At 39.1% G+C, this 27,769-nt stretch overlaps 1 protein-coding gene across 5 annotated transcripts in view; it reads left to right on the top strand.

Moving 5' to 3' along the window:
- The window catches only part of LOC107226841 (transducin beta-like protein 2), a 52,610-nt gene that overhangs the window by 18,045 nt on the left and 6,796 nt on the right, over positions 1-27,769 (top strand). For 3 of the 5 annotated variants that reach the window (XM_046739299.1, XM_015667789.2, XM_046739300.1), the window contains exons 2-3: positions 3,095-3,304; positions 14,141-20,608. In XM_046739299.1, coding sequence (XP_046595255.1) covers positions 3,217-3,304; positions 14,141-15,843 — 1,791 coding nt within the window. In that variant the 5' untranslated portion in view covers positions 3,095-3,216 and the 3' untranslated portion in view covers positions 15,844-20,608. Of the gene's footprint in view, positions 1-1,624; positions 1,741-3,094; positions 3,305-14,140; positions 20,609-27,769 lie in introns of those variants that run through there. The other 2 variants (XM_046739301.1, XM_015667790.2) reach the window with 2 other exon arrangements.

The following is a 27,769-nucleotide window of genomic DNA, read 5'->3' as shown; positions in this document are numbered from 1 at the left end:
CCGTTTTCAAAATTTTCGAATTTCGAGAGTTTCTCTGGTTTGCTCCGAAGTTGCTCTACATTGCTCCGGAAAAGTATTTCGGCAAACCCAAAATTGAACAAATAAAAATTTAAAAAAAAAAAACATTTTTCACACCAGCCCCCCGTTTTTGAACAAGTGATTTTTTCGCGGTTGCTCCAAGCTGCTCTAGTTGTTCCGAACGTTGCTCCAGAACCACAATGCTGTCAAATGAATGGTGCTCAAACGAAAAACCAAAACTGGACGGGGAGGTTAACCCCCATTTTTTTACATAAAAATTTCTAAAAATGATTTCGGATAGGTGAAAACTTGCTCTGCATTGCTTTTGAATTTTTAACGAATCACGCGTCCATTACGCATTACTTTATTTATTTGTAATGGATAAAGCATTCATTAAACGTTACTTTTTTTATTTGTAATCGAGCACTCATCCATTTCACATCAGGCAGTGTCATGTGTAATTCGAAACTCTGGTCCCCGGGTAGGCTTTCGTGGATCCGGGAACGATTCTCGGATCGCAAGATTATTTTTCTCAATAACAAATTTTCCAGTACAAAAAGTTTTTCCCTCATTTCCGGAACGAATTTTCAATTCAAAATCCTACGGCTTCGGAGCCATGCAGAGCAAGTTTTCACCTATCCGAAATCATTTTTAGAAATTTTATGTAAAAAAAAACTACCCGTCCAGTTTTGGTTTTTCGTTTGAGCACTATTCATTTGACAGTATTGTGGTTCTGGAGCAATCTCCCGCACAACTAGAACAACTTGGAGCAACCTCGAAATAATCACTTGTTCAAAAACGGGGGGCTGGTGTGAAAAATGGTTTTTTTAAATTTTTATTTGTTCAATTTTCGGTTTTCCGAATTACTTTTCTGGAGCAATATAGAGCAACTTCGGAGCAGACCAAAACAACTCTCGAAATTCGAAAATTTTGAAAATGCGGTGCTAACATCCCTTACTTCGCTATGTCACATTTCTGTGGCGTTATCTCGGATGTGCTAAAATCGGTATTCATTCCTGACTCACCCTACTTCCCTACATAATGAATTGAGGTGGTAAAATAAATGCCTTTGGTTTAGAATTATAACGACCACGATCTTGACGGAAAATCATAAACTAACAACACCAAAATTTTATGTTCATTTTATACTAATTGTCTATCCTGTCGTTTCCGGTGTTTTCAATAGCAGGAAATTCGACATTGTGGCGCATTTAATTGCCCTAAAATGAGTCAAAAATTTTGGTACACTTAGTTTTCGGGTCGAGTAATAAAACGGATTCGTCTACCTGAAAACCGAACCGATCAACCACTAATATTTCGAGTTCTGAACAAGTGCCGCCCTCCAAGGGACGATCGGTTCGACCACGCGGCGTGATTGGTCGTTTGCAACCGGCAAGGGCGGTGTAAAGGTACCTGGGGATTGAATCGTGCCTAAGAAGGGGTGCATTTGCTTGACCAACCACCCCTACCACCACACACTCGATTTGCATAAATTCCGTGAGTTCGCAGTCAGCGACTTCAGTACGAAATTTTCTTTCGACCTTCGAACAACTTTTCGTCCTTGAACAGTAGTAGAGTATTGAGAGTGATTTCGGTTTTTAGATAGTGTTTTGTAGCAGTTTTCGATTAACATTTTGTGGTGAAGTGAAGCAGTTACATCAGTTCTGTTTCACCATTGCGGTTCTTCGAGAAGATAAGCCGATCAACTCGCGATTGTCGCAGGTGATTAAAAATTTTACTCCGTCTTTCATTGATTTTCATTCTGTTCCATTTCTCACTTGCTATTTGTTCGAAAATTTGGTTTTAGTGTTTTTCGCAGTAGTGAAAAACGAACCCGTGGTTCAAGAAATCTGAAACTTGGTGATCGATTATTTTTTTTTTTATTTCTTGTTTTAATAAATAAAATTGCCGATTTTGAGGGTCGTACGTAGATCGGTTTAGGGTGGCACGCCTCGTGCACACAGGTATACAAGTATCGGTGATTACTTGCTCATTCTGAAGACGTTCATGGTCGATGACGTGTTCCACTCGTATATACATTACGTACCAAGCCACTCGCTCATAGACACGTCACGCTTGCGTTACGTCATTATAGGAGGCTTACAATCGAGTTTAACCGAAACGATCCAATCGTGGCTGTGATACATAGCGATTGGTATGAGCAGGATTTCCGATATGTTCACATTGTTTCAGTTTATCGATCATCCTCGTCAATTTGTAACAAATTATCGTAAAATTCGTTGTCTGCAATCATATAAAGAACGTTACTTTTACACGGTTCGTTATCTATCAAAGATTTCTTCAATAATATATTCTCCAAACGAAGCTGAAGCTGGTAGTCAGAGATGATTCTGAAAACTTGATATTTTTCTTCAAAATAAATCGGTCGAGCCGAATGATCAAAATTTTGTCAAACCTTGTGGAAAGGCGATGTAATGTAGGGACGCTTTTTCGATTTTAGGTTATGATATGGAAACTTTTTCAACATTTTCATATGAAATTGGTATCGTCTGAAAGAGCAGCCTTTCCATAACGAAACGTACTTGCATTCATTTGTTCAATCAACTTGATTTTTTTTTTTTTTTTTTTTGTGATTAAATTTGAAAAAAATTACAAATTTGAAATTTGCACCAAGGTGGAAAAAAGTCGCTTATGAGACCCTTAAAAATCGACAAAGAAATCACAAAACAGTTTCGGTTTTCGGTGTTCGAATATTTGAATCACTTTACACGTCAAGATGACGAAGTAATTAACCAAAATTTAGATTAGTAAGACATGGTGTCCGACTATTGATGACAACGTATCGTGTTTTTTTTTTTTTTTTGTCTTTTTTTTTCGGTAACCAACTTCACCACACGTCGAAATCCTAAACTTTTCCCTACTTAACGAGAATTTTGGGCATCTAACCACATTACGAATGATCGTCATGTGTTTATTACAAGTCAAGTGAACTTAGTCGTTAGGCTTTGATTTCTAACGTAAGCTTCGCACGGTAAAATTTTGTGCGAAATACTCTGTTAGAGAATATCGTCTAATTTTGTATTTGTTTTTATTATATTTTTTAATCCTTCTTCAGACTTGACGAGTACCTGCAGAAGCCAAAAAGAGACCGTCAACGAGCCAGGGGGAAACGTGACGGCAAAACGTGGGAAAAATAAAAAACGACGCGAAGCTCAGCAGGAGTTTACACACTCTTGGATGGTTGGAGCATTGAAAGGACACACCGCGCCTGTTCTGGACATGGATTACTCCAGTAACGGGAAGTTCCTCGCAAGCTGTGCCGAAGGTAACTAAATAACATAAGCATTATTATCTTTGTTTGAGAGTAATCGGTCAAGGTCGGATTATCGTCGATCATTACCCGTGTACGTTGTTATTGGTTCCTTGTTGCATTTACGATGAGGAATTTAAAAATCGCTGTAAAACCGAGGCCGGAGGTGAACGAGTAGGTTTTTTTTTTTATAGGCTCCTTTCATCCGCGGGTATTCCCGTCCATTAACGGAGATAACGACGAAGTTTAGTCATTCCAAGCTTTTCCCGGAAAGTAACGATAATAATTAATTAACGACAGTAAGCGCAAAGATATACTTAAACATTTTGCTATAAATACATGCGTTATGTATTGTTATGCGGATACCATTTGCTGCTTTGCCAAAGTCGTTTGTCAACTTTGATGTTGTAATAATAATTTGAGGTATTGTTTTGAAGTCTCGGACAGCGTCGTTATTTAATCTTCGAATATAATAATGTATTCGGTTGTCGTGTGTTTAATTCGAATCATTCACTGCTCGTGTCAGTGTCTTCAATTATTCTCGGTTTCACATTTCGTCTCGTCGATTAACAGACTTTCATTCTTCGTTTTAATGATTCATTGGGAATATCGTGATTTCTTGAAATTGGGATATAACATCGTGCATGATCATTGGTATTATATCGAAGGGGAATAAAATTATCGAAAGTTTATTGCATCTTTTCGTGAATTAAATTGGCGCGTTACATATGTTGTTTGATTTTTATTTATTTTTCTCGTTTCCACGCATCGTTTGAATAATTGTCGAAACTTTCATACGGCGTAAATGAGAAAAACATGCGAATCAGTCATGCGGGGTGGCCACACACCTGTAAAACCTGGAAAACCTGGAAATTTCAGGAGATTTTTAATTTGATCAGGGAAAAAACTGAGAATGTCAGTTTTTTATCATAGTAATTAGAAATAATTTTTTGAGGTAACAAGTTTACTTTTATTTCGTCGTGAAAACAAATTGGCTTAAATTGACTCTTTTCTACATTATATTTTTCTTCGATTCGAATTAAATTTGAGCTGAATATAGAATCAAGAAGCTGAACGATTTAGGTTTTAGTAGCTCGGTAGAACCGGAAAAATCTCAGGGAAAACTGGGTTTTGTAAAAAAAACTTGAAAATGTTATGAGATTTTTTTATTCCAAAAAATTTTCGACCCCCCCGAGCATGATACAATATAACGAAATTTTTTGAAATTCTTTGTATACCGTGAAACTCGACGATATTTCTTACGCGTCATATTATAATATACATCTGCATACGTATAAAGTAATTTTAGAAAGTCAGAACTCACAATACGTTGTTGGTAACCGCGTATTAATATCTTTGTTTCAAATCTCTGAAATAATAATAAGAATAATAATTACAATTCTTATTGTTATTATTTCTCTCGTAAATAAATAAAATCGTTGCGCAATATCGCGTGTGCCGAAACTCGTTATGGGAAATTTTTTCACGCTGCCGGTGCTGTTGTCGCTGTTGCTGCACAGTTTCGGAATCCTGAAACATTTCTTTTTCCGTGACCCGTTCGTCGGTGTAACTTTGGAGTAATCCAGTAGCGACCCCTCGAGACCGTGACCTGAATTTTTCACGAGCGTTCCGTAATCGGACGAGATCGCCTCTCTTTAAATTGGGCAGATTGAAACGCGGCGGAAATCAGCATTCCTCTAGTCTAGGGTCAATGTCAAGTAAACTAGTACAGCGATAGGCATGACAGGCATTAGTCACTCACCGTTGCTGAACGGTGAACTATACATACGTATGCTGAAATTGATTCCGGAACGCTATAAAAATAATAGACACTTATCCGCGTGTATATATAGGTAACCTATAAGTACTAACGGGAAGCGATTCTTTAATCGATGATACTGTCGGTGAATCCGGGGTGAAAATTTTAACGATCATCGTATTACCATTGTCATCATTGTCGTTATCGTCATCAACGGATTCCGGTGACATTTCATACGGGAGATTTCTTTTTTCGTGGCTGATTGCTAATCTGGATTCGAGATTTAGAAATTGAAAATGGCGGATCCAACATGGCGGACAAACATCCCAAAATTCACTTGGTATTGCCGTATTCGATCCGTCATTTTGAATTTCGAAATTTCGAATCCGGATTCGTAATCAGCAGAGTTGGGATTAAAATTTTAAAAAATTATGGTATTAGGTTTGAATTATTTGGAATCGATTTAGGGTTGGATAGTCGAAATTAAAAAATGACCGCCGCTCAATTTTTTTGTCCGCGTTTCTCTTTTACCTCCTTATTCTCTGGTTAAAGACGTGTTTTGGACTTACCATAGAATTATTAAAGACCTGCGGTTCTCACTTTGCGAATTTCTCAATGTTTACGCCTCGTTTAAGCATATATAATAATCTGTTATCATGCTGCTTGGCGTGGCAGATGTTTTTACGGTTTCCTTTTCTTTCTGCGTACATGTTCGTCAATGGTTGTTTGTCCCTGTTTGTTTTTCTGTTCTTTTTGTTCTCTCGGTTTGGACATTTGTTTATCTATTCATTTATTTATCTCTCTGAAAACGTGACTTGAAAACAGCTGTGTCGTGCGCGATCGAGGTTGTTCAACGCGGTCGGTCGGGTGTGCATGCGACCTCGAATTGATTCGCTTGCCGTGTTTATTGTTTCTTATATTTTCTTCATTTTTTTTTTTTTTTTGAATTTTTTGAATATTTTAAATTTTCTTTTGCTTATTCTTTAATTTGCCCCCCCCCCCCCCCCCCCCGTGAAACATCGAAATTAAAATCTCCCTGTCGTGTACAGTGTTTCGTCAGCCGCACATTTCTGTTGTACAACAATGCTTTGAATACTCGCGTGTACAGGACCGTCAAAAAAAAAAAAAAAATTTGGGGGGGAGGAAGTTTTTCTCACGGCTGTTCCATGTCTCTGTGAAATAACGAAGCTTAGTTAGCGATGTGAGGCTTTGATGAGAAAAAAGCAGAAAAGAATTCATAAGAATAAAGAAAAAAATCACTACCATTTTGCATACGCGACGAAATATTAATAGATGTCGGTCATGTGTTATTAAGGTTAAAAATAGACGAAAGGGAAACTTAGTTACGATTACAGGGATACGATGGTAACGTTAAACTCGTATCTATTGTGGTTTTTTTTTTTTTTTTTCATTTTATTCGGTCAACTAATTTTTCTTTCTAATATTATTACCTTATCTTTATATTCATTGATAAATTATTTTTAACCTTTGTGACAACGCGAGTTGTTCTTTTTTTTTTTCTCTTTCTACGTACCGCTTCAGTGCTTCGTGCGTTGATATAAACATAATTGTACTGATACTACGAATCGACCGACAAATATTATAATAAGAATCGGGACTTCTTGAAATATATTTAGTATAAACATCGAATATATATCAACGGAAGAATTGACACATGAAATTGTTGAAAAATTTATACGGTCATTCCACCAACAACGTTCTCGTGACTGAAATTATAAACATTGCACAATTTGGGCTTCTTAGAAAAACATCAAACGATGAAAAGGGATTCGTGTTTTATAATACGAATAGAGTAAAAGCTTCTCAAACTTTGTTTAAAACAACACGCGAGTTGTTTCTTGGTCCGCCAATTTTCACCCACGATGAAACTATACCCAATTAAAATGACAAGGATCTAGGGTTGATCGTGTTATTGTACATATTTTCAATCGTTTGGTACAGGTATAATAGTACAAAGTACGAAGTACAGCCCAGCCTAAAGCTGCTTATCAGAAACTTACAATACAGATTGTAGACTTATCTGTATATTTAAGTTCTTATATTTTACCGACCGAGCCACCCACCCAGATTAAGTAGATATCACGGGTTACCCATCAAACAGAAATCATTTCAATTGCCGCGTGCTTGATCCAGCTAATGACGCGACGAGGCTTGCGCGACTTTCATTTGTTATACCTATATCTCTGATTTTTATCATTTCATTGCCAGCCAGACAATTGATATAAAACTAAACTTGCTGATTGTGAGATTACCTGACATATGCTTGTAATCGTACCTCATGGGTTCCCGGATTGGCATGATGTCGAAGTTGGCGATGAAGGAGAAGAGACTGACATTATCTTGAGAGATGTTGTGCATTGCACATACATACGTATCGTACAAGTTAGACGCGCCGTAATATCTCGTTTGTAACGTTGAAAAATCTGGTTCGAAATTATCAGTACTATTATTGTTATCATTACAAAACTTCTTGTTTCTTGGTTTTTGTTCTTGTTCGTTGCGTTTGTTTGTTTTCTTTCTTTATTTTTTTCTTTTTTTTTCTTCTTTTTTTCCATACGTATGTCCAGATATATATATATATCTGAGATACTGGACGAGTTTCGTTGATGGAATAATCGCGATTAGGTACATATAACGTCGTCATATGTCAGAAGTCATACGATCGCGAATGATGCGATATATCTACGTAAATAAATTTTGCAATCATTAAATTATATATTCTCAGTGTCAAATAATTCAGCAAGCTTACGCGTCATCGGTGATTTTTTTCCCCACATTATCACGTGCAATCATTCCGCATGTATAATTCGTGATCGAAGATCTTACGCAGCAGCTTTCGTATGCATGTAAATATCTCTTCCTTTTAATGGCATTCTCATTTCCGAGTAGCAAAATATCATACGACGATGATACGCAAATGTTTTCTGTACGTATTTACATACCTTGGTATACTTTATAAGGGTCACTTTAACCCTGGCCTACGAGATATACGACCGTCCCGTTTTCGCGACGTTTCGTTCCGTTTGGCGTTTGATATAAAATTTGTTGTCGATCGATCGCTGTTATGAAAGAACTCATAATCTGGCATTGTATGCGAATGTATGTGCAAAATACACAAGGAAGGATAAAAAAAAACTTAGAAAAAAAAAACAAACAAAAAAGATAAAACTTGTACAGACGAAAATTTTAAGTCATTAATTGATTAGACGAGGCGAGAGAACGTCAACGATTATAATTAAGTGCGGTGACCAATAGTATTGGAAAATTTTTCTTCTTTTACCTTGAGTAAACTTGATTTTAAACTTGAAATCTTGAAACAAATATGTATACATAGGACGTTTGTCGAGCCGTCGTGTATATCAGTTTCTTTTAAAGCCTTAGTCGTCATCGCATATTAAATATATTTGCCCAAAACTAAAAGTGACGTTTCGATATATCGAACGACAACGGTTTTTTTTTTTTTTTTTTTTTATATTCATTTTGACTCCAGGGTCTGCAAGTCTTCTTTCTTGTTACCGTGCGCCGAGTATGAAATCTTTGTTTCGTTGTCTCTTGTCGTCTCTCAGGCCTCCGTATCTCTTTCTCTCGTTATATCTCATCTATCTTTATCTTCATGCGCATTGCGGTATTGTCTAATATGAAAGACTGATGGTTTGTCTGCCGTTGGCAATGAACTCAAGACGACGTGATGAATTTGTATATAACAATATATATACATATGTATATATATTCGCAAAGATAGTTGGTAATGGATTGACCATGAAGAACGTTTGAATTATGTCTATATTCGCAGTCAGCCAAGCACACTTAACCTATTATAATCAAGCGTATGAATATTGACCACGAATTTGTATAACAAGTTACACAAGTTATACCTGAATTGTACGACTATAAAAAGCTCTGCAGTAAGGACATAATAATTCACCATGAGGTGAGAATCTCTGCGATAGTAAGAGCAAAACTGCTTCAGGAAAGAACAGCTTTCAGCTCCCGTGACGATTTTTATTGAATCCCGAAGGCAGTTGGGTCAAGTAGGCATAATTATTATTAATCATTGGTTTGCCGAGAACGTGTATAACATCTGTATCAAAAATTTATCTAAGAACTCGATCTTCAATGATCTAGAAGATGAAAACGTTGAGGAACTTGAACGTCGCGATCGGTCTGCTTAACGATACATGCCTTGGAATAGTCGCATTGCGTTTTAACGTCATCGTCGAGTGCATCCAGAGTACTGATAACGGGAACAGGAAATCGGTTGTCGGAAAAGGGGTGGTGACGGGGAGAAGGAGGAGGAGATCGTTGGTAAGCATCGCGGGTCGAGGTAACGCGGCCGAGTTACGGGAAGAAAACCGTTATTGGATCAAATGAAATCGGGCACAAAGAAGAGAGAGTCGACCGGTCGTCGTCTTCCTCGCGTCGCGTTACACCCGAGTAAACGTCGTCGTCGAAGCCATGTCGAGCGAAGCAAACGGTTTTGCTTGTCGTCCCGTCCACATCGGACAGACAACGTTCATCGTCGCATCTTGCGCTTTACCGACAGGCCAAGAGCCGCTAGTCTATAGAATCGTTGATTACAAGGTTAACAAGGTGGCTGACCTGCAAGTACCGATAAAATGAAAATCATGAGAAGAAGTGCGAGCTTGGATCGAAACGATATAACGAACCGTATCAATCCTTGTTACATTATATCAGACTCGCGAGCGGTCGTCAGTTTATACAGTTATTCAGAGACACGAGTTACGTGCCAGACCAAGAAAGATGTTGTACAGGCCTAATAGATGTGACGTAACAAGATTTAGGGTCGTTTAACAACGGTGAACGAGAAGGGAGGGAGGGAAAAAGCATCACGTTCCCAATTATGTAAAGTCCGGGGTATAATAACACCGGTACGAACCATCAGCTTATATATATATACAGTACCATAACGAGATCGTTAGAGATTGAAAGTCCTTAAAAGGATCTGGTAACGTGGCACTCATCAAGCAAGCTTATTTATATCATGGATGGAGTATAGGTAAAACTATCGCGGTGTGGGACATCGATGCGGGAGTCCTGTGCAGTTCCCATTATTAAACGTTGAGCATTAGTGTAGATACTCAGTGTTAGGTCGGCAGTAGATAGAAAGAGCTCAGCACGTGCTCATTCAGAACCGAGAAGCAGAACTCCGAAGGCCGTTACCGTATCGCCACGCGAACCTATCGGATCTCTCGAGCCTTCCATCTGCACCGATGGAACGGGCGAACGGTGCGGAACTATAAGGTGCCTACAGAACACCGACCTGACTGGACTGGTTGCGGTTACCCCCAGATACATGTTCTGAACTTGAACTTGCTCTCACCTCAAGCCGACATCCAGGGACAAAAGAGCGGCGACTACAAGCCCATTACATCAATCAGATTATAGTTAGTACCAAGAATTATAGACACTATGACATCATTTTCTTCCATTATGATCCCGGCGGGACATGCGATTATTCTGGGATTTAGTCTCCTCTCAATATGAGATCATTCGGATCGTTCGATAGTATCTGCGAAGTGTTTGTTTGTTTCCTTTGCGGTGAGGCGGCTAAAGTCTTCACACGATGCAGGCTTCGCGGTAATTATAGCCAGTCGTTGGTACAGAATCATTCTTCTATGTCTGCGGGATACTTACATACGTACGTGAGAAATGTCGAGGAGTAGGAGGAGGAGGTTGGTGATGCTGGTCTTATTCGCCTACCCGTGATGGGATCTAGGAAATTGACAAAAAAATTTCCTTTTCAAGTCTCAAGGATTCGCGAACGGAATCACCTACGTGACTTGCATGACTCTTAACCACTCAGCTGAATCAGTTGAATTTTATTTACATAAGTATGGGTATGAGGTATACGCGTTTACTTCGTGAATCGCGGAGGCCGGCACCGAACGGTTTCGTAAGAACCGATTTTTCGAGGCTGTATGATCGCTTGTCGTATCAGAGACCGTCAAAGGCGATGCAGGTAACCTTGACTATATCGAGGAGTGAAAATTGCTCGGTACACCTGCAGATCGTCAGTGCCGCGATCGCTCAGCGTATCTTTGGAAATTGACTGATTGTCACTTATGTGCGAAAATTATAATGCCTGTCCGTCTCCGGGTAAAACGTATCCTTATATTTCACCATATATGTACAAAGTGTGTACCTGTAACAAGTGTCACACGATCATCGATGTGTCGATTCACTAACTACTCTGCAAATCTTGCGAACGGGGCAGGAGGCCTTTGGTCACGCTAGATGTGTTCCAAGTTGGCTCCTTTTCCCGGGACGAGTGGCAACAATGATTTCGTAATTATGTAACGGTATTGAGGGACTACCAGTTTACCGAGAAATAAAACTACCGTTACGTTTGTAAGCCTTATAGACGAATGGGTTGAAATTTTATCAAAAGTATTTTTTTTACTAACGTTACCGCTGCCGCCATATTTTTTCATGAATTTTACTACTCGGTTTTGGTGTTACGGAACTTGAACACGCTTCGAAGAGACGGTAAAATAGGATGAAACCAAACGATTCATTGGAGGTCATTTCCAAAATCCATACTAACTTCTTTTGCAGAATCGTTGCAATCGTTGTCATCGATGTGTGCTGCGGGTATTTTATTGCGAAGGTTACAGCGGATGACTGGGCACGCGGTGACAAATTTGAGATCAAACGTAACCTTCAACCTTTTTCTTCTTACTTCTGGGGGTGACCTCCTTTTGAAGGCAACCTCTATACCCGTCCACCTGAACGCTCGTGCCATCGATAACGAATGACCGGTCCGTTGGTCATGAGCAGAAAGGGTTCAAACCATGATACGAAAAGGCGTGACTGGAAGGTTCATTGAATTAATGAACCGTTCTTCATTGCCTGGCTCGTCACTGATTCGCTAGAGCAGCTGATGATCGTTTCGTTATACCAACAGTAATTTCGATCCGATTGAAAGCGTATCTAGGTAAGATATCGATAATTTCCTTTCGCAACGATTTGTTTTTCTACCCTGTTTCATTTGTACAAGTATATCATGTACGTGTGCAGTAGTTCAGACGCGTCTTGATGTGTAATTGTGAACCGGTTATCGCCGGGAGTTTTTACAACTCCATTTGATGGATGGATGGATGGATCAATGCAGGCTGCAAGAATTCTTCTAATAATTCATACGACGAATCTATGTCATCACTTCAATCGCTTCGGTCCAAAGATCTTCGTGTTAATATCGGTCTTTCCTTTCGATCTTTGTCAAACGAGTAACGTAACGGGTTTTGAATCGATGATTTTGTGTAAAAGTTTCGAACTGTCCACTCTGTTGAGGTCGGTGAACCAACTACACACTGATTCCTGCACGGGCGAGATCATCGGCCTCAGCCTAGCACGATCGAATTCCAATCTAATCCTAAATCATTTGGTGTTATAAGTACTTTTGAGAAAAGGCTGTGCCGAGGATTGGCCCGTGGATTCACATGGTTCACTGTGCGCGGCATCATTGGAAACAGTAATTATTCTCCGGGGATCAAGGAAGTCTTGACGGACATTATTTCGTCATCATTTTACGGGGGTTAATTATATTTTCATTATACATACGACACCAGTCTGCAGATTTCTTGGCTACGGGCGACATTGACTTCAATCTTGTGCCAGTACAGCCTTAATCTAATGATTCTTATAAATATAGTCAGCGATGTCAGCCGAAATGATCTACACCGACTAGTACATTCTCTTCGATTATAATACACCGCGCTGATCGCGAATCTCATCGTCTCTCCGATGGTCGATCTTTTTTTCTCTTCGTTCTTTAATTCTTTTTTTTTTTTCATTTTGTCTTTCGCGCGCGCCACGCAGATTCGGGATCGATTTAATTCGACAGGATATTGCCATGCTAGACGGGAGATTACCAGATGCAAAGGTTCATGGACGAAAACCAGAGTTCGTTGACTGTACGTCTGAGAGGAGAATGTTTTGGTGGATGGATGCTGTACGGGCGTAGGCAGACCGAATTCTCACAATTTTTGCAATTTTTCGACTAGCGTTGACGATCTGCAGGCCTAGCATCTGACAGTTGAAAATTTGCTTTATTGTACCGATACTCATACGAGGCAGTACCGGCATTGATTACTCTCGAATTCGGGCATGTCGTTCCAGATTTCTTGTACAAGTCAACATACAGCCGGAAATTGCTAACGTCATGATTCCTGTAATTGTCCACTTTCACTGGAACGGGTTACATTCATATGCCGCCGTACACTTTCTTAAAACTTTTTTCTCTCTTACTTCCGGACCAATGATCGTTTGGATAGTGACATCTTAAAAATGCAGTGGAAACTTTCTCAGACGTTTGTTGATTCACGCAAAATATGCGGATATAGTGCTAAAATTCGAGAATACAAACAGTACCGATGATTTTTTCATCTTTTTTTTTTTTTTGTCTTCTCATTAATCATTATGTACGTAACTTCGGTACACACTTATCACAGGTATTGATTGAAACGTCCCTTGTCTCATATATCGATGAGAAGTGACAAGGCATTATATGAAGATTGAACAAGAGTATACTCGAAATGGATGAGTGAAACGACGATCGCTTTCTTTTATGATTTTAATAACACGCAGTATATACGTATTGGTCGAGTGGCCTGTCCTACTCGTGAACAAATATAATGACGGTTGAGATTTCTAATAGAAAAACGATGATAGTTGGCAGTTCGTTGCGTGCAACAAGCGGGATTATAGAGTTAAACTTGCATGCAGGTACATTGCCTGTAATGGTGTGTGGTGTGTATTTCTGTAATTAATACCCATATCGTTTCACCGTTCATTAATCTTGACTGCACTAATAGGTGTTCGTTAATCGATCTGTAGTGTCTGTAGTAAAATACGTTCACTCCGCGTGCCTAGATCTGTACAATCCCTTGACATATGTTGAACGATGATAATGATTAGCTTAGAAAAAAAGAAATCAAAAAAAACACAATCTATAGGATGTATAATAGTGGTATACGGTTAGAGGCGGGTTTAACACTATTATAAAAAGCCAGCGAATACTGACGAATATATATTTTGTGTGTGACATAAAGATTGCGAGTTCGACCCGGAAGAACTGGACCCTGGCTGTGACTGCGGTGGCGTCGACAACGGGAAGGAAGGGGTCCGCATCATCAGCGGCGAGTCTCAATCGGAGTGCATCGGATCTTTACCCGCATCATCGAGAAGTATAACCGGAGACGGTGATGTCGCATCGACAACGCCGGTTCAACGAAACAAGAAGGTCCTGAGCCGTCGACAGAGGAAAAATCGAACTAGAACGCCGCGAGATGCGGGAGTGGCCTCTACGATCGCCTCGAGCAGCAGCAGCAACAGCAGCAGCAGCAGTAGCAGCGGTAGCAGCAGCGGCGGTGAAACTTCTAGCGGAAGTCCAAGCAACACGCCTCCGGGGGTCCGGAGAAATCGTCCGTCGGGCGCGACTGGCGCTGGCGACGCTAGCGGCGGTGGCGCTGCAGGCGGTGGTAGAAACGGGAACTGCGCCTTGGGAAAAAACCGAAAGTCCCAAACCGCCCAAGCCGAGGATCGTCACGACGCCAGCAAACTCTACGAGAAGCTTAACATCAGCGACGCGGAACTCGAGGCCCTTTTACGACACTATGTGGTCCCATGTGATCAGCTCATCGCCATGGGCTATCCGATCGAGGGAGCCGCCTGCCCTGGTCGTGCTATCATATTTAAAGATGAAATCAACTACCGGGCTTCGCCGAACCTCGACGTCAACGCTCGTGAATTTGTGCCAGCCCGCGGTAAGACCTACAGCGAGATCACCGCTTCATGGACTGCGGAGAGGGCCGACAGGTCGGAACGCAGCGAGGACAGCGGACACTGCAGTGCCAGCTCAATCGAAAGCTCGGATGTAGAACCGGAAAGCTCGGACTGCAGTGATAAAGCATCGGATATTGCGGACGGTGGTTTGCCGCTGGGCAATTCGTCTTCTTCGGCCTCGTCCTCATCCTCGGACATAACTGCCATTGGGTTGGAACGGACCTGCGCCAGGTGCTACAAGGGCTTCCAGGTGAGCTGGGATACTGGGGAGTACCTGAGCACCGAGGGGTGCGTATACCACTGGGGGAAGTTGCGTAATCGCAAATGGGGATGCTGCGACGCAGGGGAATACGCCGGAGGATGTACTTCGGCCAAGCTTCATGTCTGGACGGGGCTTACCCCGGGCATAAATGGACCCATTTGTGGGTATGTTCATACAAAACCTAGAAAGACGCCACCGCCAGATAGATGTTATGGTGTATACGCTTTGGACTGCGAAATGTGTTTCACAAGGAACGGTCTAGAACTCGCTAAGGTCACCGTCGTCGGGATCGACGGTAGACTCGTCTACGATGCCCTAGTCAGACCTGATGCTGAAATTATTGATTACAACACCCGATTTAGTGGTATAACAGCCAAAGATTTGGCACACGCACCAAAATCTCTTCGCGATGTGCAGAGTGACATAATGGGGTTCGTTAACGCGGATACCGTGCTCATTGGACACGGTCTTGAAAATGATCTTCGAGCCCTGAGGATATTTCATTTTACTTGCATTGACACCGGTGTTGCGTTTCCGCATCAATTTGGGCTACCCTTTCGACGCAGTCTTAAATCGCTAGCTAGGGCTTTACTTAAACGAGACATTCAAACCGGGCATCATGACTCGGCAGAGGACGCTAGGACAGCCGCCGAACTAATGCTATGGCGGCTACGACGTGATCTATCCGATCGCCTAATCTCTCGATAACTTAAAGTATATCTTACTTCTACGGTGCCCGTCGTCCTACAGCGCGGACATAGAATGGGGAATACGTTAATTTATTTTTACTTTTCCTTATAAATGATGAATTTTTTTTACGTTTTTTTTTTATTTATTTTTCATTTCGACCCCCCTTGAAAAACTGGGATAGCTATTATGTACAATTACTGTGATACCTACACCCCATCACCATCCCCCATTATATCCTCATCATCTGTTGTATTTGTATGCTAGAACACGATATACTTGATGTTATAATTTACAAAGAGGAAACCATGAAACTTTTCCTCTTTGCATACCATAATACCTTTCTTCTCGAGTGTATTTATATAACAAGATAGATATGTGCAATACGCATATGTGCGTGGTATATATTACATGTATGCATAATTACGTGCGGAGGAACTGCCCATGGGTCGAAGAAAAAAAAAACATTGTAACGAAATGAAAATAAACATTGAAATTTGGTACTTTATAGCAGACGTTTCGGAAGTTTTTTTTTTAAATTCCTCGAAACAATTTTACGTCACAAGCTCTTCGATATTCTGCACTTGAATTTCGACGTAAAATCTCGTTCGATATTGTATATATTAACATAATTGTATACGATGGAGTTCACACGCAGATGTACAGCTATTAAAGTCTTCCACAAAATAATACGAGATTTCTAAACAGGTTTTCTCCGTCATACTATTTCGAGTAAATCATTAAATTGATTGCTGTTGTTTTTTTTTTCTTCGATTCGTTTCGATGGAATTTTGCATGCAGTTGGTGTACAAACCGATATACGTGTACAAATATACATATACAAACGGAATTATAATCATTTACGAAGAAATTCTCGTGTAATTGACTTACTTTACCATGAAATTTAAATCTGAGCAATATCCTCAAATTGGGCGTATACGTGCAGTAAAATCCCGCGCTTAAATGCGTGGGCGCATATATTCTTGATTATCGTTCGGCGTCATTCCTTCATTAGCACAATCATCGTCGCCGTCACCGTCATCGTATCATCGTATCATCGTATCATATCGTTTTATTTATTGAAGTGACCTTTTGCCATTTCTTAACACTATACCCGTGTAATCTAATCGCGACACTGCCCTCACATTTTTTACCTCTCTCCATTTTCCTCTCCCCGATCCGTTCGGTGGTTCGCATTATCCCTCCTCGCTATATACACGATGCACATAATAGGTATGCACACCTACATTTGTAGAATCTAGACTTTCTTAGATACACGTATCGCACGAGGGGAGAATAAATTGAGAAGGAGGCGAAGGAGAGGGAGAGAGGGAGTTACAGAGAGATTAGGATGATGGATCAGGAGACTCGAGATTCGGTAGTTTAAATTCAATCTTAGTTTTTTTTTTTGTTTTTTTTTTTTTGTTTTTTGGGCTACCGAATTACCCCGCCGAATTCGAGCCATGTATATGATACATACGTAGTAAACACTGAATCTCAATACGTAATATTATTATTATACACCTTGCGTGACCCATTTTGAAATCGACGTTTAATTTATATGATTAATACTATTATATTAGACTTATATATACTTATACATGAACGTGTGATTCCTATATACGATATTCTATATATCAAGTCTCTTTAAGCACAATATTGTTACTACTACTATTATTATTATTATTATTATTATTATTATTATTATTATTATTATTATTATTAAAATTATCATTATTGTAATTATGCGTTTGTTACGTTCGTGATATACATACACGCATACATGTTTTGCGGGACCTTCTGTCCAAATTTTCCTCACATCATGTACGACGGAAGATGAAAAGTACAAAAAACGGAAAAAAACAAAAAGAAAGTGAACAGCTGAGAGAAAGAAACAAACTGGTGAAAATCTATAATTGATTTGTAGAAAGGTAATAAGGTACTTAAGTTTATCCCCCCCGATCTAGTACCTGCAGCTCCACATCACCGTGGATGTGTATAGTGGTTATATTTTACTCTTAATTTTTAATTTAACTTGATTGTAACAACATTGACCGTGATTATTATTACCATTATTATTATTGCTATTTATGTGATTAAATTTTCCTCTTTTTTTTTTCAATTTGCAAATTTAAAAGTACGTCAACACAATTTTACCACTCACGTCGTCGTCGTCGTCGTCGTCATTACAGTAACGATCATCATTCGTGGGTAGTAGATTGATATTAGTGTATATAGTTATAGATCTAATAAGTATCATTTATACATATTTACGTTTACGCACGACCATTCGTAGGGTGGTATTCTTTTGGTACCTGAGCGTTTGGTGCGGTAGGTAAGAAAGGCATACATATGTAATATATTATGTAATATATGCATATACAATACATTGTGCGTATAGTTGTGGGTATGTAACAATCAGCGAAACCTCGAGATATACTTTATACGTGTATGTATACATACGTCTAAACGCTGGGAAGTAATCATCATAATTATTTTTATCGTAACATTATAATATTGCACACTATCATTATTTATAACTTACGCAAGAGGTGTATGAATATGAAATATTTGTGAAAATATCAACGTACGTAGGTATTTACGTTCTCGGCAACGTGACGATGACGTCGCATATTGTGTACATATATTACAGTGAGATATGATCGCACATAACGTAGACGAATATACATATATGCATGTGTATACATATATGGAGGCGAAAAGGGCTTAGAATGGTTAGGGGGGATAAACCGAAATGTTTGAAGGAACAATTTGAATGAAAATATAGAAAGTAACGATCACCGGTTGTGTACATCTACTACCCCATACATACATACATACATACTTACATACATACCGCGCGACGGGAAAGTAAACTACGAGAGTCGCGTCGTCGTCGTGGCGAAAGATAGTGACCGTGTTAGATCGGTAGATAAGTGGAAAAAGAAAAGATGTTCAAAGAAAAAAAAAATATATATGTAATTATAATGTAAAAAAAAAAAAAGAAAAAAAAAGAAAAGTAGTACAAAAACAAAGAGAGAAGGAAAGAAACGAAAGGGAAAGAAACAAAACGATGGAGCAAACACAGTTGGCGAACCATACTCCGAAAACTCGGCAAGTTCTTTTTTACCGGTTTAGAGCTATACACGTTACAACCATTAATGTGTTCTTGATGTGTACAGTCATATTTTTCGCTACACGACCCCGTTTCCAGGTTGATTCTCATGTCACGACTTGTGTGAGTATTTTTATAACTTGAAATTTTATTTATTTATTTTTGTTTTTTCTCCTTCTCGTTTTCAATTTACATCGTTTCTCTTTGTGTTTGTTCCCTTCAATTTTTCTTACCGCACGTTGTTCCTATTTTGCCAAGTGCCAATATTATTAAACATCGAATCGTGACCCAATTTGCGTAGTTCGAGCGTTTCGGTTCGTCAGGTTTTTCTTAATACGTATTTCTTGATATTTTCTACCTTTTCTTGACTACGTTTCGTAAAACTTTTTACCACGATGTGTGTATATGTATATATATATATATAAGCAATAATCTTTCATATAAGCAAGTACACGTTCACAGCAATATTCAAAATTGTAAATACTATGATTTATTATGGATGGTTCCACGCACACATGTATCGTATTACCTACTTTTGAACACGCTTCCGTAGGTATACACTATCGGTATATAATGCGTGCACAACACGGTTATGGTATTTTTGTAACTCGTGGGAAATTTCTGTTAGTGAATACGTCGATGCTTTGTAACAATTATAAGTATTTGTAAACGTGTGGGGTTTTGATAGAATGTGCTCCACGGTATTTTTTTATCCGTGATTGTAAAGAAATTAAAAAGAAACAAACAAAAGCACAAACAAAATAATAATAATAATAATAATAATAATAATAATAAGAAAGAAAAAAATTGAACGAAAAAATGGGTGAAACAAATATCGGAAACTTTAGACACTCGATTTCGCCTTGTTTTAAATTGCTGAACAAAAGTTCCACCGAGTCCTAAAAATATTTGAAATAAATACCCGCCTGCACCTCGTTTATCGAGCATGTGACATATATTATAGTGCATACATTGTACAGCATAACAGTACGTATGTAATAATGCCTACGAATATCACTGTTACCTTTTTTTCAATGTCGAAAAGCAATTATACATACGCATACGTATGTACCGTAAAGAACGGATTATCTTTAAACTGTTTACAGAAAAGCAATACGTTGTGCCTGTCTGAGTAAAATTAGGCATAAATAACGATACACATCATCAGACTTTCAGACACAATTACATAGTATATACATACGTAATATATATATTACGTAAGTAGGTAATATATGTCATACACTGATTTACATGTACGTGTACAAGTCGCACGTGTAAAATATAATGAACATAATTTGTGCGGTGTAAACAATGAAAATATAACGTTATCGCGTAACGTGTATAATATACAACGATATCGAAAGCAAAAATATATATATAATCTAGGTACCTCGGTAGGTACGCACACGTATAGGTGAATACATACATACATACATACTCTCGCGTACGTAGATTGATAGGAATTACTCTAGTTTCGACTATATCTAGTGCCTAGGCTATTTTATCGATTTTATGCCTTGTTACCGTTGAACATATTATACCCGTATTCGCTCGGCAATTATACCGAGTGCCGTCGTCGTCGAGTATAAATTGCTGAAGGTTTCTTACTCACGTCAAAATATGTCGCGTGCCGACGCTATATAAATAAATTTTTTACGCAATATACATATATATGTATATCTTTACTGTTAAACCTTATTCATTGATGCCCCTTCCCTTCTCCCTATCCTCATCTCCGTTCCGGTTTCTCAATTACTAAAAAAAATACCATTAACGTAATAATATTAATAATAACAACGGTTGTCCTTAACGGGCTCGTATTTAATAACAAAAATATTTTATTCTCTTACTCTTAATCTTACATCATCTTGAAACAACAAAACAAAGCCCCCGAAGATGGCACAAGGCTTTTTGTGCTTTAATACTTGGGTAATTGGCGCTAGACGATCAGCTGATCACTCGACTCGCCGCCATATTGTCTGTGCACAGCGGTTCTCCGACGGCCTCGCGCATGTCAAAAGCGGAAGGTGTTTCCGCAACCGATTACCACCTGAGCGATCGCGACTTGTGTACATATAACGTACTTTACACGTCTGAATTTGCCTGTATATTCGCTACGGCGAAAATAGGGACAGGGTTGCAAATAATTGTAAAAATCGCTCACGTAGAGACTATAAAGGCTTTTCCGTTCGTTGTCGACGGAGGTAATAAGGTTCGTTTCCTGCACGTTGCGCGAGCAGCAACGCGGGTGTCTCTCACGTCCAAGCATTAGAACTCTAACGATAAAAAGCGGTAATTAATATTGCCAAGGCGCACCTCGAAGCCTTTTCTCATTCGCCAGGACGCAACGTCGAGGTCGTCGCTGCTGCTCGCTGTGTACTCGATACAATCATAAAGATAGGTCTCTTTTTTATTTAGTATTATCATTATTATTCTTCGCCGTTCCATATTCAAATCTTCTATATACATGTGTAGAGAATACACCGCGTCGTCGTACCTGTTGAAACTTTAGTCCATCGTAGCTTGTTTGCTCAGAACGTGAGAAAAATAACGACAACAACTATATATACAATGAAGAAGAAAAAAGAAAAGCATCATAAACGGTGGACCATCGGCTAAACGGTAAAATCAAATATGCATGAAATCAGTAAACATTAACTTTCTACCAGGTACTGAAAAAAAAAACAAAGTGAAAATAAAAATGTCACTTCGCGGTTCTTTACGAACAGCTCAAGTTATTTCCTTTGCATTCGCATATTACATTTGCCTACAGGTACATATATATATATTACACGTATTCGTATATAGATATATCAGTGCACGAGTTTCACCACGGTTGACCGGATATTAAATCGACTGTCTTTTTATGAAGTATAATAATTATCTGGGTTAGTTGAGCTACAAAAATAATGTAACGAAGAAATAAAAATGTACGTATATGTATACGTATACTAGATCAGTTTTTTTTCTTCCTGCAATATTATCATCGCATAATCGTTAAGTACAGCGTTCAACATGTCGTATGTTTCTTTTTTCTTTTTTGCTCAACTTTGACCAAGCTACGTGCAGGATGATAATCACAACGAGTGACGAGTGATCGTTGAAACGGGACCACCGAGAACAACCGGAATAAAGATTCGCGGAGAAAATTTCATCTCTTTTTGCCAGTCAACTACTTTCTTATCCCACACATGCTCAGTTTTATCCTCATAGGTGTGCTGAGCTCGCGTTTTCTCGCAGACGCGTTGGGGGCGTATATTATACGGCCGTGTTCGCCACGAAGGCTTTCTCTTCGCACTTCGTGCTCGGCAAAGTCACCTTTCTGCCTCGGAAACGTGAATCAGACGTCAGAATCCCGCCGTTAAAAATCTGTTCCATTTACTCCCCTTCGTGGGATATTCATATCCTCGGAAATCATTTGCATGTATCTTTCTGGGGAACGATTCGAAAAAGGGGTCAAGAATAATTGAATCTTAGATTGAAATATGTAAGAATGTCGTAAACCTAACTTGAGACGGATATAACGATAACGTAAAAATGACGTATCTTCAGTCCAACAGATTCATAATATAATTAAAAATAAAAAAAAAAAAAAAAACTTAACGTACGGTATCACATTTAATCTAGCCGATCGAATCGAAAGAATTACTTCGGTTGCGTTTAATTCTCTGGTAATAAATAACTGACTGATCATTACAAAAAGAAGGTTAACAGCCTACAGATAAAACAAGTAACAAATACCTACTGACAGGAATCTATTGACATATATTTATTTTCAACCGTCGCCGTATATTTATCAATTATACGTGTATACACGTGACCGTCGCTGTTTACGTCTCTTAGTCTCAACGTTGTATTTATTCGCTATCCTTTTTCTTTCTGTCTTCATCTTCGTAGACATCTTTGTGAATGAAAATAACAGATTCCTTCGGCGAGGTTGGCTCCGATTTTATGCAAAGAAACAGAATAGGTACAATTTTATGAATGGTGTGATAAGGTGTGTTCAAGGATGATGCCGGCGCTGAGCGATCACGTGAATTCCGAGCATTTTATTCCGCATAAGCCGAGTACTGTTTTGCCTTCTATGGCAACAGATAACGCTCATCGTCTTCTAACGTCACAGCTGCTTACAAAGCAACCCCCCCCCCCCGTCCCGTCTCCTTCTCAGCGCGGTTTGAACAACAGTTTTGCGGTTGTGGTCGCTACTGCGTTTATTTATACCCATTATGCACGTCAAATCGGTTATACGTAGGAACGTAACCACTGTTATTTATTCGAAGCCACTGTTTACGCGAGAACGAAATTCACTACTTTGAGAATGAAAATTCTAGCTCAGGAATTGCCGTTAACCTATACCCCGAATGTCGTTTAGAATTTATTTTTGTCACCTTCGGTGCGGTTGCTTATGTCGCCTGTGCAGTGACAACGGTGGCTTATTTTAGAATCGGTCATCTGCAGCGGTACAACATCGCAAGTGATCGGATCTTATCGGTCAATAATAAAATATTCGCTCGTCGATTCGCAAATATGCACAATACCTCCGTGAATTTTAACAACGCATATATTTGATAAATTTTGGACGAGAATAGAAATGATCGAACGGTTGTTATTATATCGTAACACGCGGGAAGTTGTAGAATGTGACAACGACGAACGATCAACAAGCGATACTTATTTTTACGACGGACGAATTACCGACTGTGCAGGGAAAATTCGAAAATTGAATATCGTTTCTTGCTTCTTCTTCGCAGGTCACGTGGGTGATGAACGATGTAAGCCATTCGCTGATACGCGTGAAACATATTCCATGGTTTACCTAACAATAATTACATGTGCGTGACCATTGTGTAACACGTGGTACACGAGTTATTGAAAGTTCCTCCCGAGACATTGTCGCGTTTGAGTAGTCACTCATAGTCGCTGATGCAACACGGGCTTCAATAGAATATGTTGTGTGACAAGGGACGAAAGTTGGCAATTGTGACGAGTTTGATTACCGCCCTCGCTTCGTTAAGGCGCAAACTTCACACTAGTCCCAATCGCCAACTTTTGGCACGAGCCACACACGATAGTTTTTTTAACAAGATGAATAAGTCAATGAAAAGTGGTGGGGCTTTGCGTGGCAATTTTTCGGGACGCGACTGGCCAATTTATTCTTCCTAGGGACGAAAGTAACCTCCCAAGGGACGAAAGTGATGCAGTCGTGGACTGCGCATGCGCAAACCTATCCTTACAACAGTGAGATGAAATTAGTCGCTTTCGTTCCGCTACACTGCTACGCAAAGCCCCACTTTTCATGCACGTGTGATAAAAATGAAGTTTTTCGCAATTATATTCAAATGGTAATTATTTTTTGCGTATTTTCCAAATATCAATATCCACGTGTCTAAAACGCAAAACAGGCTTAACCGCCTTATTTTATACCCAATTCTCAACAAAAACATTCCAACACATTTTTATTTCACGCAGAAATGAAGAAATGGCATGAATTCTATGAATTTACTATTACGATTTCGTAAAATGTGTGTCATTTTTTTATTTCGGCACAAAATGAAAATGTATTGGAGTGTTTTTGTTCACAATTGTATACAGAATGGAGCTGTTAAGCCTTTTTTTGCGTTTGATATACGTGGACTTCGATGTTTGGAGATATACACGTCAATGTCGAAATCGACCAGAGAACTCCGTTAAGCCTAATTTCCGATTATAAGAAAGTAGACGCGTGATGATTAACCCTTCATCTCCACTGTTATTTTTTGATACACGGTTTCCACTGTGGACACTCTGGCGATCGGATATTATTTTACAGGGAAATCTCCGTCAAAAAATTGCGAAAAAATTCTTGAATACAGAAAAATATATGTATTTCATACCCCAATCTGTTTTGGATCGAAATCTTTAGTGACTGTTTGAAATAAAATCTTACAGTTAGCTACAATGAGAGCTTTGCAATATCCGCCTAGTACTAAAGTGTACACAGTGGAGACGAAGGGTTAGCCATCGTTTTTGCGGTACGAGCTTAGTGTAAATTTCTGTATTACAAATTGACCGACAGAAGAAATGCACATTGTGTACAGAGGATTACTTATGCATAAAGCTATGACAGCAAAATTGTTGTGACAAGCCAGGCTTCGAACTGACTGGCTGTGCACTTGTTGCAACATACACAATGAGTGGCGTTCAATCGAGCCGTTGTACAGCTTCGCCGGCACGCACGTGCTTCTATAATATACCCTACTTAAAAATTTTCGTAATTCTACAGCGGTTGACAAATTCATATACAGTGTCCATAAACGGCGACGAAACGCAAACAGACCAGTTTGTCATTGCGGTATGGGCAGTTTTTAGATGTGACCTTCGCAAAACTTTGCCGTACGCAGGTATCGTTGTACCTACACGCCTACACGTGTATCTTACCTGCGGCTTAAAAGACTAAAAACGCTCATTTATCAGCCACAAACATGTCCGAAATAATATTATGATCGTGGTACATTTTACGTACATGTCTGTAATTATATACATACATACTCGCTTTATGCATACGTCGAGGTGACAAGTCACAAGATGAAGACACGTGTATACATTTACAACGTCATATACGTACATATACTTGCATATCTATAAGGTTGACAAGGAAAGAAACAAAGAAAAAAGTATGTAGCAGGATAATAAGCTGAATTATATTGAAATAAATTTTCCCTCTTATCAAATCAATAATTATCATGTTTTTTTCTCGCCATAAAGGAAAGCGGAACTTGTAAAAGCAGAGATCGGGTTTTATCCCGACTTATGACGTGGCGCAGCATGATCGATAACAAATTCTCGCTTATCCTCACACACGCCTGTATGCAAATACGATGTTGAATTCCTGTGTCGAAAGCACGAAGCTTAAGCGTACATAATGCCAACAAACTTTGTTTCGTTATACGCTCGGATGTCGTATACGTGGTTGCTTATTAATAACTTGGGCACATATAGAGGATATAGCGTTTCGTGCTCTGCGGGGTGTCACACGCCAAAGCATCCACTCTCCGTCAATTCTCTTCTCTAATGAAGTATGAATCCGGGCTGAGTGGGATTATTTAAAATAAAAAAATTCCTTTCGCTAATCTATTCAGGCCTATGAAGTGTTTGAATATCTTAATAAAATCATCGATTGTTTCACGCGTCAGATTACCACCCTGGCAATACGAATACTGCATAATTCCGATGACTTTTCTATTTCTCTCTCTAATTCCTATTTTGATGTGACGCCGAAGGTGGTTGACTAAGCTATTAGCCTCTTTCCAGGGACGAATCAGCCCCATTGCGCCCCACGGTCAAATGTTTTTTATTCGTACTAATTAATGGCTCGAAATACGCGGGAATTTGAGTAAATAATGTGAAAACAGTGTGCAAATTTTGAAATACGAAATAAAAGGTGTGGTCAATGAAAACAAATTTCATTTCTGTATTTTTAACATGAGCTTATCATGTTCCGCAGCATGTAAGCTTATTCAAAATCTTTGAAAAAATTACTTCTAGTGCAAAACAGACTTGTGTAAGTTTACTAAAGGCACTGGACCCACTTAATTGTTTACACAACTCTCGAAGTGGCAGTGAGTGAAAAATAGGGAAGTTATTCGCGTCACGCAATATATGCTCTTATCATGCTGGAGCGTTTAGCTAATAACTCTCGAATAGTGTTTGGATGGAATATCTCCGCACATGAATTGCTTGATTTTCTATACAATTTTAAAAACAACAGGTAATTACTATTCCAGCGTTGGTTCAGATACTGTCGCCAATAGGTTTTAGAATATGAATATGAGTGGGCCATTTTTTTAATTAGGTATGCGAACATTTCTAGATATTTTTGCATGGATACCAGAACTGAGTAATTCGACATAACACTCAGTATCCGTCTAAGTCTTGAGGATGTTTTTTACTCTGAGCATTACACTTAACCGTGTAATTTGTTACGTATTCGATCTTTCTCTCGGATCATTAAGGTGTATCATTATGCTTCATAACTCGCGCATGAAAAGGCGACAATTATTTTTTGGATACAGAGATCTGATCTTTCATTATTATTATTTTTTTTTTCGTCCTTAGCTCGCCTCCGTGTCAGTGATTACATTGTCATTAGCAGTCTTGGCGTGATCCCGACGAAATTATGTGGCTAGTTAGGACAGGTTCTTTGTCGCGTGTATTAGCACTAGCCTTGCAGCAGTCCAGTTTCATTTTTCAACAATTTATAGTTGTCTCCTTAAATCCATCGTACGCCGACTCTGCGAAATGGTAACATATGCATTCTGGATCATTCCGCGATCGATTGGATAACACGAATGTTTACATAATATAATTATGGAATAAACGGACTTGATACACTTATTTATCATCGCGTATAGCTGAGTAAACGTTGTGTCGTCATGTTGCATAACAATCTTGATTTTCTATTTACTTTCGGTACTTATCATCTTTTTCCTCGCACCGTGACACGGTTATCTTTTTGCGGAGAACGAACCCTGCGGTACATATTATTTGCACTTGTTATACAGTTTTTTTTCTTTGTCATTGAACGCAGATAATCGAGTTTCTATACGCATTATAGTTAGAGGTCAGCCTGTGTAGGCTCGGGCTTAGTTCCAGCGACATCAATTCAGTTTGTAACTAGCAAAAACTGACGACTATATGATTTCACACAAATCGTGACTTTTACATCACTTTGTGTACGCAAAAGGACGGACGAAACAAAAAGATGGCAAAAATCTTATCGAGAAGAAATAAAATTAATTTCAGATTTAGTATGTACATGATTTTACCAAAATAACACTTTCTTCAGCTTCACGT

Source organism: Neodiprion lecontei, chromosome 5 (genome assembly GCF_021901455.1).
Source record: "Neodiprion lecontei isolate iyNeoLeco1 chromosome 5, iyNeoLeco1.1, whole genome shotgun sequence".
In the NCBI taxonomy this organism is placed as follows: Eukaryota; Metazoa; Arthropoda; class Insecta; order Hymenoptera; family Diprionidae; genus Neodiprion; species Neodiprion lecontei.
This window is presented reverse-complemented; position numbering and strand designations above follow the sequence as displayed.